At 41.3% G+C, this 13,652-nt stretch overlaps 1 protein-coding gene across 4 annotated transcripts in view; it reads left to right on the top strand.

Annotated features, from left to right (window-relative positions):
- Positions 1–13,652, top strand: part of LRRC56 (leucine rich repeat containing 56) — an 84,176-nt gene that overhangs the window by 12,049 nt on the left and 58,475 nt on the right. For all 4 annotated transcript variants that reach the window (XM_085224382.1, XM_085224381.1, XM_085224380.1 and 1 more), the window contains 4 exons: positions 107–296; positions 2,092–2,208; positions 2,973–7,661; positions 8,340–8,488. In XM_085224382.1, the coding sequence (XP_085080508.1) occupies positions 8,444–8,488 (45 nt within the window). In that variant the 5' untranslated portion in view covers positions 107–296; positions 2,092–2,208; positions 2,973–7,661; positions 8,340–8,443. The remainder of the gene's footprint in view (positions 1–106; positions 297–2,091; positions 2,209–2,972; positions 7,662–8,339; positions 8,489–13,652) is intronic.

The following is a 13,652-nucleotide window of genomic DNA, read 5'->3' as shown; positions in this document are numbered from 1 at the left end:
TTTCTGTTTTCTGCTGCAGGGATCTGCACAGGCAGAATATTCAGCTCAGGAACTAGGAGTTTCTGATAAACCACTGCAGAGATTTACTCCAGGATCTCTTTTACAGTGTTTCAAATAAAGAGGATGCTGGGATGGAGTGTTCAGCTAACAGTGTAATCATGCAGTGATAAACTGCAGAGTTCACAGCCAAAGAACTGATCTGCAAGCAGTGCTGGAGGCCCCACAGCAGACAGCATGTCACGTCCACTACCATGTGCTGTATCCTTGAAAGCAGACTGTCAGGTGGGAGGCTGGAGGTAGGTGTGAGATTTGCATGGACTGTGATGTTTCCTATGGTCCAATACTCTGAAATACCACCTGAGCAATTGTCTTTGTTTCACGTGGCATGCTGAGATATGTAACAGAGTTAACTTGTACTGACAGCGTATGAAAAGTACAGGAGCATACCAATAATCCATCTTCTGTCAGCACTAATCTAACTTAGCTGCTGGAATAACAAAATACCCAGTCCTTTTTCTAAGCACACATTATGCAAAATCAGAGCCAGGGCTGTAAGGAGGATATTTGGAATTCAAGCCTCTCCTGTCATTTTTACAACATGGAAACATCCTTCCCTCTTTATAAGCACAGGCTTCCTTCTGCTAGCTAGCATTGATAGGGAAGTTATGCAATTCAGTGACCCAAATACAGATGAATCCCTAAGCTTTCCCAAAGGACTTCCAATGGGAAAGGGAACATGAAATCCTTAAATTTTAGGGAAAATCCCAACATGGGTTGGTGGTGGGTTGCCTTATTTTTCATGCCTGTGAAGCTTTGCTGGACTCAGATTCAGGCTGTGCACTACAAAATGGAAAGCAGAAGCAGATGTATAGAGTCAAGGGTTCCTTTGACAGAGCAAATAGGAAGCCCAAGCCCAACCATTTTTGTCTTTGCTCAATTCATTCATCACAGCCAAGTCAAGAGCAAGCACAAATCGCTGAGTAGACTGTGGAGCTGCAATGCCCCAGGGAACATTTGGAATGGCATTTAAGGCAAAAGAAGCAATTTGGCTCTTTGTATGTGAGGATAGAGAGCCACATCCCCTCAGATACAGACACTAGAATGACACAGGTGTGCATGTGAATGTTCAGGAAGGGTATGCAGGGTTCATTCCTGCCCAAACGCGGCCTGCAGAACTGCCTGACAGCAAATCTACATGCTGGTTTCCTCCCTACACTGCTGGACACTATGTCCTGGGACTTGTGAAGTACTTCTGTCAAAGCTGTTGTTTGTAGTGTGGCTTCTAGCAGTGCTTTTGGGAGTGATGGCTGAAAGCCTGGCTGTACATGAGTTGCATGCAGAGTAAGCTTAGAACTTTGCAAAACAGTGCAAACAAGCAGTGAAATTGCCTGCAGACTGGTGCTTTGAACTGCTTAATTTTTTTAAAAGGTCCAGTTTCTCCACTGCTTCACATTGTGTGTTGTCACACTGATGGCAAGTGAATATAAACCTATCTGATTTGGTGGCATTTTGTGGTGGCTTTGCACTAGCACAAAAAGCAAGCAAATGCTGCAAAGCTGCTGCTTCACTGCTCGAAGACAGCTCGACAAATTTCACAACTAATGCCTGCCTGGCAAAACAGAACTATAAACACAGTGAGTTCACAAGTTTTCCTTGCACTGCAGAGAACAAGTGCTGCTCCTGAAAAACTATGGCAAAACAGACATTGACCTTAACTTCTTTCCAACATCAGTTCATTTTTCTCTTAGTATAATGTTGGAAACAAAGTTGTAACTCGGTCATTGACCGTGGAATTCATCCCAGAAGAAATGCAAAGACCACCAACAATGTGGACCAGGTGTGAATTATAAATAGCATCAACAAGAGGCTTTCGGTGTCCCAAGTGCATTAACTCCACAGCCAGCAGTATTCCTTTTATATTTTTATTGTAGGCCAACCATTTTAAAGCCATCTCAGTAAGACTACCTCTTGCTTGGGATTTGTGAACAGTGAAGACTGTAACTTAAATGAATCCCCTATAGTAGTACTACAGTTTTAACAAGTTTTGTATCTACCAATTATTTAGCTAAAATGATTGTCTTTATGCTGTAGAGTGGCTCTATATATGTCCTGTGTAGTGGGACATAGCCTGGAAGAGCAGATGTGTCAGATAACAACCCTGGCCTTCTCAACGCTGGAAATGATTTGTCAAAAAAGAAGAGAAGAAAGGTAGATGTCCTTGAAGAGAAACACAAAACAACAATCTTTATTTTATACACAGACATTTCAAGTTAATGGTTCAACTGGAGTCATGAATGATATAAGCAAGGGAATTCAAGCATGTTTTCCAGGCTCTCAATATATACTTTTTCATACTAAGAAAATTTTGTTTCCCTCTTCCTCAAATGGGTCAGGAGAGAAATCTTCTCCTTATTTATTTATTTACAAATCTTAGTTACAACTAAGACAGAATTAGGAGATAAGCCTGCTGGAATTAGGATATTATGACTTGTCATTTTAAGTGTATGCCCCATTTCACTTTTGTTACTTCATGTCTTTCACTTTGATCAGTTGCCTCAACCACGCATTAATGCAGCCATTTCTGGGTAGAGTCACTTTGTCACAAGCCAAATTCTGTATTTCTAAAAGAATAATGCAAAGGGAAGAAAAAATCCACTAGCCTGGCATTGGCACTGGGGATTGCTTGAGTGTAAGTGGAATTCCATTGGAGTTTCTTCCTCGCAGCAGAGCTGAACGTGCTCAAGGCTTAGGTTAAAGAGACATCCCCACAGTACAAACCAGCAGCACCACATTTGAAGCTTGCTGTAAGCTTCCCTTTTCTCTAAGAAATCATCCTCTGTTGGAAGGTGCAGCTCGCTGCCTTTTATTGCTTTCCAGTCAATAGTAGGGACAAAGAAAAATCACGACTGCCAGTGTTTCACTAAGAGTTAAAATGCTCAAAAAATGTAGTTACTTTTTTTTTTTTTTTTTAGGTCTAGTTCAGCTTGAAAAGATACAACTTTGTATGAAATGCCATATGTTGCCTGATGAAGCTTTCCTATAAGGTTGTACTTTATGAATTTGCGTAAGTCTGTGAAAAGGAGCAAAAACAAATGCTTGGATCTGGCAAGTCAGAGAAAATGTTTTTTAACTGGATCATCTCACTGCCCTTTCTTTTCATGCCAGATGCAGTTACAGCAAAATAAATTCAATTCATAGATTTCTGTCTTCCTCTGGATCTTTGGATCAGTTCTAACTCCCACCCAGCTTCATTCATTGCTTCTGATGATGGTATTCTGAGCACATGCTGTGAGCAAAATTGTTCTTACATCATCTTACGAACACAGTGACTTCAAGCATGTGAAATCATGAGGTTAATACCATACCCAAGGCTTCAAAAAAGGCCCTTTCCAGGGGTCTTGGCTGAATTTTTGAAAATGCTGTGGTAATTTCTAGTTCTTGATCAACACAAGAACTACCAAAGGTAAAAAGTGTTCTGCCGTACAAGAGCATGAGAGAGTGGTCCAGCAGAGCAGCAGTCTGAATGGGGGAAGTCGGAACCACAGCTTAAATTACTTTCACCTTAGTTTTGATTTTTGCCCTGTATAAAATGGTAGTGAAATATTTGTTCTGCATTAGCTACTTGGAATAATAAGCTTTTGGAGGCACAGCTTTTACCATATCTGATGTATTTCACCTCGTAGTGTTTGCTGTATTGACACCTTTTTTTGGTACAAAGTATGAGAAATTGAAAATCAAATCAGAATGGGGCAAGCCTGAAGATATCCCAAGCATGGACTAACAACCAAATTCCCTTTCCTCTGCTTTCAATCCACATCATAGAATCATAGAATTGCTCAGGTTGGAAAAGAACTTAAAGATCATCGAGTCCAACCACAACCTAAATATACTACCTAACTAACAACCCTCTGCTAAATCATGTCCCTGTGCAAATGTATAACATCTGAAAGTCTGCAGTGAGAGTTCTTCTGGGCAATACTCATCTCCGTTTCTGTTAGTGCCCTTTGAAAAAAACACAGAAGCATGCTAATGATGTTTGATAATGATTAAGCCGCATCATCAGAGGAAGGCTGGAAAAAGGGGACAGAGCGATAAGAATAGAATAAAACATAGCGATACAAAGTGCAACGTCACACACTTACTTACATGAAGTGGGGACTCCCACTCCCCCAGAGAGGACAAAAACAGAGAGGAGCCTCACCTCAGTAGCTTATGATTACAGATGACCAATTTGGTGTGATAGGATAGTATATATTCCACCATATAAGACATGTGGAGTAAAGCATGCTATTCTGATCACCTACCTTCAAGGAAAAAAAGCTAGAAAAGAAAAACTGGGGTGATAATAAAAATTGTGAGCTTGCCTCTAATGATGGAAGATTTTGAGTTTGGCTTGTATGACTTAGCAATATAAATGTCAAAACGAGATGAGTGCGGGCCCTATAAATATATCAGGAAAACAAATATCAGAGAGGAGTTATTTTTAGCTGGAAAATATTTTGGCAAAAGAACAGATAGGTATAAACTAGCAATAAATAATTGTAGTCTATAACTTAGGACATCTGTAGCAATCAGAGAGGCTACTAAGAGGAGGAAGAGACTGGCAGGTATCTAGGTGACTTTGATGTGGTTACCTGCAGTAGAATTGGATCCCTAACCAGAAAGCCCCTTCTTATCCTGTATTTCTAAGGTGTAGTGCAGTAGAATTCCTAAATGTTAATTTTACAAGTATCAACAGCAGTTGGCACTTAATCAACAATATTTATTAGTAGGTGGAGTGACTGGTTGCTTTTTGGATACGCTGTGACTGGATAAAGCCACAAGGACAGTTGTATCTCTTCTTCAGAAGACTCCAAAGGAATAGCGTGTCTGACCAGGCTTGGTTTTCAGAGAAAGTTTTGCCTGATCCCTGTTCATTTGCATTGCATCAATATAATTAATCCAGTCTAACCTGTTCTAGTTCATGGCACTCCTGTGATGGTGAGATCAAAATCAGGTCCAACATCTCTGACCGGGTACGCCATTTGTTAATACTGCAATTTAAAGGTTTTAAACATCTTGTGGCAAAACTGCAGCAAAACTGCTACAAAGCTTCATGTATGTACAACGTGATTCCTGGATAGAGATCACTTCAGCTCCGTAGTTATTAATTCACAGGTTTCTCGCTGACCTTAGCTCAGCTCTGGGAACTGTGCCAGAACAATTACAGTAACTCTGAGCAGCGCAGGCATAAAGCTCCTGTATTTACTCTGAAATTGTGCCAGGTTTTCTCTGGCTCAGTGATGGAAAGATGCATTTCTTCTTTGATTAGTTTCAAATAGTTCAGCCTGGGTTGGCTATAGCAAGGTTATTTCATCAAAAAAACAGAGGAGAAATAAGGTATCATGCAGAGGTGTCCATACAGTATATACTTGCTGCATAGATAACATTAAGGAAATGCAAGCTAAAAAGGGGGAAAGCAAGTCAAGGTGACTTGTTATCCAGAAAGTAAGTGGCAGAGTTGGGAATGAAATTCAAGGGGAATATACTTCACTTGGTGTTGTTTTCACTGAATTGTGCTGTCTTTGTGGAGCATGCTGAGGCCCACCTCCTTCCTTCCTGCAAAGGTAGGGCAGCTGGAAGGCAGTGTCACCAGGTGAAGCTGAGCATGCTTATCACTTGGGAAACCCAGGCCCCTGGTGATCTTCTCTGACATTAATTGACTGTCAGACCTTGCAAGAGGGGAGGGAACACATTTCCTGATCTGTGGTTTAAGGTAGTGTTTTCCAGACTCTGGAGTGAATTTCATGTTGTTGCAAAGGAAATGATGATGCAATCCTCCAGCAGCTGCTGTGCTCCAGCATCCTTGCAAAGGTACAGTACATATTTTGTGGGTGTATGTGCATATTCAAAACCCCCATTTTTCCTAACAGCAGGCAGGCCTCCAGGTCTCCGCTCCAGACCCACCTTCCTATCCCCAAAAGAAACACTGCTAAGGGTTGCTCCCAGCAAAACTGAAGCGAGCTCCTGAAAAATCAAGCTTTTATGTGAGACTGCCGTGGGTGTGATCTCATTTTCCTACGTGCCAGATCTATGAGTCCTGTACCTAAAGCATGGAAAGGTTCCTCATAACTGCAAGTGAAATGGCAAGAGCAACGTTCTGAATTAATATATTGTGATGAGTCTGAAAGATCAGGGAACGTGTGTCTTTGAATAGGTAAATCTAATTGATGAACGCGTGAGTCCGATGATGGAATTAACCTGGTTTAATTACTCTCTCTTGGTAAAGATGCGAAAACTGTCTGTAGTGTACTTTAGTCTTTTAGTTTTTAAAATCAATCACATTAAGGGAAAGTAAACACATTTGGTTCAGAGAATGGAAGGGCTGTTATGTGCTTAGTTTATATGGCTCTGCAGATGCCCAGTGAGCTGTCAAGCTCCAGAAAGTGAATCCTGTATGCTGGCCTGTCTGTGCTGGGGGTATACGTAGCAGTGATGGCTCCATGTCTTCATGCCCAAGCTCTTAGTTGAGCAGAAACAAACCATCATGCCTAACACAGATGGGATGAAGATTTGCTTCAGGAATTGTATGGGAACTGTTGGGTCACAGCCTGAACCACTGATTGAGCACCTGGGGAAGACCCGGTCAGCCCTGGGAGCGCAGGTGAAGGCAATTCATCTGCGTGACCCCTGTTAGACCTCATTTAAGGGCTGACTGCCACTGGGGAAGGATCTCTGGTTGGGGATCTCTTCCTTGTGGAGTCTTTTCTGTAAGCCTATCTCTTGGGAGGTGGGTGAGTGCCTTTATTTTCCTTTGAAATACCCTCTCATCTGTGTTAGTCCCTTTGCTGTTACTCTCCTGTATTGCCCTTCCACCACATTAATGTTTCCAATTGTAACAGGAGGTCAGTGGAACATCCAGATAGTGTGCTAGGAGATGTCCCAGAAGATCCTAACCTCCTGAAATCACCCAGTATTCTTGATTCATACCAGAGGTTGAACAGAGAAGAAGAACTGGGATGATGCCGTAGTGCTCTCCAACAGGAGATGGTGAATGGGACAAGCACAGCATATTGCTGCTCATGCATCCAAGCGATGAGCAAACTGTGCAAGTTCTGCTCTTGCTGCTTTCAAAGCTGTATCGCCTCTGCCTCAAACTGTTTCCTGCACAGCTCTCCCCTTGCCCTGCAACCGTCCCCAGGGCTCCATTCAGCCAGGATCCCTCGCTCCAGGGAACACGCAGAGCTCTCCTTCCCTCAGCGCCCACCATGCCGCAGCCGGTCGCCAGCCGGCGGGCACGGCGCGTTGCGGCGGGGCGGGGCGGCGGAGGGAGGCCGGGGCTGCCCCGCGGCGGTGGCCGTTGCCGGGTAACTGGGGCCTCCCTGGCCGCAGGTGGGAGCCGTTCGGGTCCTGTGGCGTCCAGTTTCTGTTGCTGGGAGTCTCTCTTCGCGCCCCGGTCCCTCGCAGGGAGCAGCTGGTGGCAGCCCGGAGGCTCCTGAGTGTTTGTGGGAGCCGTGGGCGCCGCATTAGTGGGCGGTTGCCTGTCCTGAGCAATCCCAACAGCCCGTCTGGTCGTGGTCATGCACCTAGCTTGCTCCGTTCTCGTGGAAAACTCTCCATTATTTCACCATGTGAATTCTCCTGTTCATCTCAGAGTTTTCCATCCCGATCAAAATTTTCTGGTGAGTATGAAAATGTATTAATCAAATGTATTTTTAACCCTTTACCCTTGTAACGTAGCCTCAGCTAATTCTTAAAGCCCATGAAATGACTACTGAGTAAATAATTGTTCAGCAAATACCTTATTTTTGCATTTATGTAGATTCTTCTATATCAGTCTTTCACACACTCGTGTTTCCCTCTGGAAACTGCTCAGCTCTGCTAGGCTGTACTGCCACTCTACGACTGCTTGAAAGGAGAGATTGTGGCCAGATGGGGGGCTCTTCTCCCAGGTAACAGCAGTAGAATGAGAGGGCATGGCCTCAAGCTGTGCCAGAGGAGGTTCAGGTTGGGTATTAGGGAACATTTCTTCTCCTAAAGAGTGGTGATGCAGCAGCACAGGCTGCCCAGGGAGGTGGTGCAGTCACCATCCCTGGAGGTGTACAAGGGAAGGGTGGATGTGGCACTGAGGGTCATGGTGGGATTGGAGTGGGGGTTGGACTTTGCAAGCGTAGAATCTTTTCCAACAGTAACAGTTCTGTGGTTCTACACATACTGTTACATCTTTAAGACCTATTGATCATGAATGTGTGTTGTTACAGCTGAGGAAGAAGTACTTTCTAATTGTGGAACGCTCAGAGTCTGTGGAGGTTTCACTTGAAGGCTTTGTTCTTACTGTGTTTTGTTTTGTTTTTTTTAAGCAGGTTATGGAGGAATCAAACAAGAAATTGCACTGTGGGCAAATGCATCACTGAAGATAAATGGAGATGAATGACTAGTAAATGAAAATCTCTGTAGCAGAGGGATGGAAAGCAGAAGGGGCAGAACAGCAGCACCGCTGGAAGAAAAGGTGAAGTAATTGAAAAGGAACAAGTGACTAAAATGTTTCAGATTTCTATTTGATGTGGTTTGGTCCAGTTTAAAGAATTTGCATAAAGAACTTCAGTTAAAAAAAAAATGCAGCGTTCAGACATGTCAGAACTTGGAATTGCTGTCATTAATTGTTTTTTTTTTAACTATGCTTTTTCTGGCCTATGTGTTCTCTCTCTTGGCTTTAATACTGAGAACGTGGGCAGGGAGATGGAACTTTGGACACTGTATGCCATTACTTGTGCGAAGTGGTGTAAGAGCCATGGGTGCCCCAGGCTTCTCAGCTGGCTACTCAGTGAAGAGTGGGAACTTGTGTCTGTTCTGTCTTATTATACTCTTGGAGCTCTTATATGAGGAGATTTGATAAATGGATACATGCAGCTATGGCAGTTTGTTAGTTCAGTCGTGTGCTACTGTCAGTGGGAGAGAGAACATCGGGCTCTGCCTGTGGCCTGTGATGTCAGCAGCTTGCTTTACCTCAGCTCTAGGAACTTGGTTCTATGTGAAAACAGGATTCAGATATGATATGAGAAAAAATGTGAATTAGTACCAAACTAGGCTAATTCCTAAGCTGTGAGCACAACCTACTTTATATCAGTTGGGCCACAAGTACTTGCTGTAGTACAAACCAGAATGTCAGATTTGCTGTGATGGACGTAATGAAGGCTAACTTACCTGTATTTGAAATAAAAGATGGGTGATGCTGGCCATTCAAAAGCAGCATTATCTGACCTAACAATAAAAATAAATTCCAAGAGCTTTCCTTCTTTCATTGTAGTACTTCACATAGTGAAGTATTTGAAATGTAGTGCTGTTTATCCTACAGTTTTTGCATCGTGAGTTTTCATTTAATTTTTTTAGCATTGAGTTCTCACACTACTTTGATTTCTCTTTTTTTTTTTTTTTTTATGTGACTAGCATAAGTAATGTTTGGGTGTATTTTTGTTTTATTTTAGTAGAGAATCCATTCAAGTTCAAAGCAATGAACATGGGGGGGAGAAAGTGTATAGAATGAAGGGCTTTAAATAAATTATTGCTTCCTGGGAAAGACAAGCTGCTGTGGTAGTTCTCTGAAAATATAATCTCATGACTGGTCAGAAAATGTTAAAACTCTAACATTAAAAAAAAATAATAATAAAAAATAAAAAAAAATTGAAAACAGTATAAATTCATATACTTTCTCTATGCCTGTATCTTGAATCTTATGTGCAGTTCTGACCATCCTGGAAAGTAAATGTCAGAACTGAAATTGTTTCCGTGAAGTGGAACAAAGATGAGAAATGGAAAAGAGACAAAAGTAAATGAGATTCTTCAGCTAGAAGAAGAGATGGAAAAGAGATGATGTAAAAGAAAGGTTAAATTAATGAATGCGGTGGATGGATGGATGGATCGTCCATAATTGCATCTAACCATTTTCACCTCATTTATAATTTTAGCCTTCACAACAACCTATGGCAGTGCCTTCTACAATTTAACCCAATACCTTCCAAAAGTACATCTCCTTTTTAAAAACTACCTCCTGATAATCTGTTTCTATTGGGTAATACCACTGCTTGTCTTAAGACATGGCAAACAATTGATTCCTTATTTATCAACCGTGCCTGTCAAATACGACACATCTTTTTCTCAGTATATAAGTACGTAGCAGATTGCCAGAAATGAGGACAACGTGTCAGAGGAAGGATTGTTTGAACTATTATGTTTCTGATCCTGTTTTTTAAGCATCTGTTTTTGTCTGCAATAGCGAGCTGGCCCTCTGCCTTGACCCAGCATGACAGTTATTACAGTACTAAATAGGTTGTGTTAAGTGATTACATAAAGTTCTTTTCACTGTAAGTTATCAGGCCTTGCTAAAATCTTGGGTGTTTGTTACTAAATAAGCTCCTGTGCACTGTTTGGTATTTTCCTATGAGTTAAACCAGAACTGGTCTATTTTTATTTATTATATATCCCATGTGAGCACCACTCTGGAAGTTAGGATCATCCCAGCACTGAAAATGACTTTTCAAATGGCTTTGCAGGTCACGGAATCTCTTGGTTCAAATGGCTTAATTATCTAATAGAATGGACTGAAAATTGTCTGGGGACACCAGAGCACTTTGAAACGCAGAAATGCTTTATGTGATGCATTTTCATTCTGCATAGAAGTTTGGATTTCAAGGGGCTCATAAATGTAGTGCAGCAGTAGTCCATTTCTTAGATGGAATTTAGGAACGCTTCTGAATGGTGGATGCTAAAAATGCCTTGAAATAAAAAATGCTGAGCATTTCTTTTTTGCAGCTTTAGGCTGTCGCATAGTTCTGGGTCTGTGGGTTAGAACAGTCTGAGAATGAGCAGCGATGTTGTAAGCTTAGTCCCTGGTACTGCATTAATCTGTGCAGACAGACTCTGGTGGATGTATTTCTCAGACCTTTGTCACAGGAAACATAGCAGCACTGTGGCATTTTTATTCTAACAAATGGAGAAAGCCTGCAAGGCCTTTGGATATACAGGGGAAAATGGAGAATGCGTTAGAGAAAAACCAGTGGGAGAGGATCAACTGGTGTGAACATCTCTTGCTTTAAGGCCCAGACAAAGGCAGCAAGGCTAGTTTAAGAGCAGTGTTTATGTAAGGTGAGAAGGTTGGTTTGTTGTTTGGTTTTTTGTTTTTGGTGCACGTGTGTAACAGGAAAGGATAATTAGGGCAACTCCTAAAGCAAAAGCTAAGTTTGCGATGGTGGGGTACTTCTATTTAATAGTGTCCCCTGTCTTTGCAGCAACTGACTGCATATACCTTGTATATGATTTTTTAATTCAGTGAAATTTTATGTCCATACAGGACATAAAAATTGATGCTTTAATCTTTTGCAGCTGCTGAGAGCTGATTTCAGACTTTTTGTGCAACATGACTTCCAGAAGAATATGGTAGGATTGAGACAAATCAGTTGAGAAATGTTCATTCAATTGCTGACAAAAGCTTTATTTACTAAGAAGGTAACTTTACAATAATAAAAGAATATGTCCGAAGACCTCACCCACTGGCACTGACCCAGTGAGATTATTCCTTGGGTGATGAATTTTTTATGAGACACTCAGATTTTGTTTATTCTTTTTTATTCCTTCCCCTAAAATAGAGTTTCATCCTGCCTCTGACTTTTTGAATATATGTTGCAGGCTATGCACAGAGTCAGTGTTGGCCTCAGGTAAATAAACATCTTAAGAGGAGTGTTTCCTGAAGGTCATCTTTCTTCCAGTGTACTCAGACTTGAACACAGACTGCTGAAGGACATGCAGTGCTGTTCTAAGACTCTGAGAATTGACTGGCTGCCTTTCTTCAGCCCAGCTCAGACACAGTATGCTGGGATTTGTATTTTTAAGTCGTCTTAGTCAAATCAGGAACTAAAGAAGAAACAACTTGGACAACTGGTACTTTGATATGAGCCCTTACCTATGGGCCTTGATGTTAACTAAACACTTACTAAACGAGATGTGGCTGACAAAGAGCAGAAATCTTCAGCATGGTTGTAGACCATGTCTTGGTCTACAACCAAGACGTCTTGTAGAGATGTTGTGAAGAGGAAATACTTGTTTTGGGGTCCTCTTCAAAATGCCTATATTAATATTTTAAATGATATCAGTGGATGCTTCTACTGTTCAAGGAAAGCTGTTCAAGAAAAAGATAGATGTGGCTCTGAGGGACATGCTTAGCAAGCATGGTGGGATGGGTTGATGGTTGGACTAGAGGATCTTGGTCCTTAACCTTAGTGATTCTTTGATTCTATCTTGGATTAGCCAAGTGATGAACTTTGTACTTGTGTAATCCTCCTGTTCACTATATGGAAAGTTACTTATGAATAAGTGAATAAGTCTTTTTCAGGATTAGAGCCTTAAAACTATGGTGCTGAGTTAGATTTTCCTTTCTGAGCTTAGAGAGCATGTAAGCACATGAATGGGTGCCTGTGACATGAAGAGAGGTTATCTTGTTAGGATTCTCAACTGCATGCACTGATCTTAAAATACTGCTGTCTTTACAAAACCTTGCTGGGTTTTATGTTCTCAGAGCATCATGGCTATATAACATGACTAGTATCTGCAGTTTAAAAAAAACTGTTGAATACTTGTACTGTGGGAATGCTGGTCCTTTTAAGTGCTAGAAAGGTAAATGACCTGGCTGACATTTTAGAAAAAATAATTGCTTGGGTTAATTGTCCTTTAAAGATTACAGAGTATGCAGTAGTTATTAGGACAACCAGTGGAGTATTAAACATGAGATCAAATCTTAATTCATTCAGAGAGGATGTACTTACCTACGTATTCTGTTTTCTGAAATAAAGAGAATATTGGAAGTAAGATCTGAAGAGAAGAATATTAAGTGTTTCCTTACAGAAGACTTCATTAAGCTGGTGCTATAGTTCAAATTAATATCTATGCCTTGGGAATAGTCAGAAAGAATAATATTACAGTTGAATACTTTTTATTTTAACAAAGCGGAGACTATAATGGTGAGGACAGCTTAAAAATATATTTTTCCCCATCTTTGGCTCCAGAGATATCTGTTACATTTAAGGTAGTATCTTCGGAGACCTTTGGGCAGCAAAGTCACGGGCACCCTGGAGCTGCGTTTTCCTATAACTTCCATTGCTCATATAGTATTATCACATCCTACTGCCTTTTTTCTCGTCTTATGCTCATGGTGGAGAAGGGTGAGGGAAGAAATCAGAAGGAAGCCTGATCATTTTCTTGCAGCAGGAAGCCTGCCTCAGGAGAAAACTATCTCTCTGGCATCTTGCAATTTCAGCCAAGGATTTAGATAATCCGTGTTCATTTGAAGTTTGTAGCACTTGCACCACAGAAGGTATCAATGAATGTTTATAGCTTGGTAGAAGTTGCCACTGATCCCTTCCCACCACAGCGCTCTAAAAATAAAAACAATTGAATGGACTTCAGTTTATTGTTTCTCTGACACGTAACAGCACATATAATAAGGAGCAATCTGCTTTTTATCCTGCTATCAGAACAGCATTTGTCAAGCTAGTTTCAGAGTGATTTAATATAGAGGTATTTCCAGCACATATGATAAACATTTCTCATCACCTTACAACCTCCTTGGCAGGACGTGGAAAAGTATTACCTAGCTTGCTCTTTTAATACATACAATTTATAGA

Source organism: Meleagris gallopavo, chromosome 5 (assembly GCF_905368555.1).
Source record: "Meleagris gallopavo chromosome 5, MGAL_WU_HG_1.1, whole genome shotgun sequence".
Taxonomy (NCBI): domain Eukaryota; kingdom Metazoa; phylum Chordata; class Aves; order Galliformes; family Phasianidae; genus Meleagris; species Meleagris gallopavo.
Note: the sequence above shows the minus strand (reverse complement) of the source record. Positions and strands in the feature narration are given on the sequence as shown.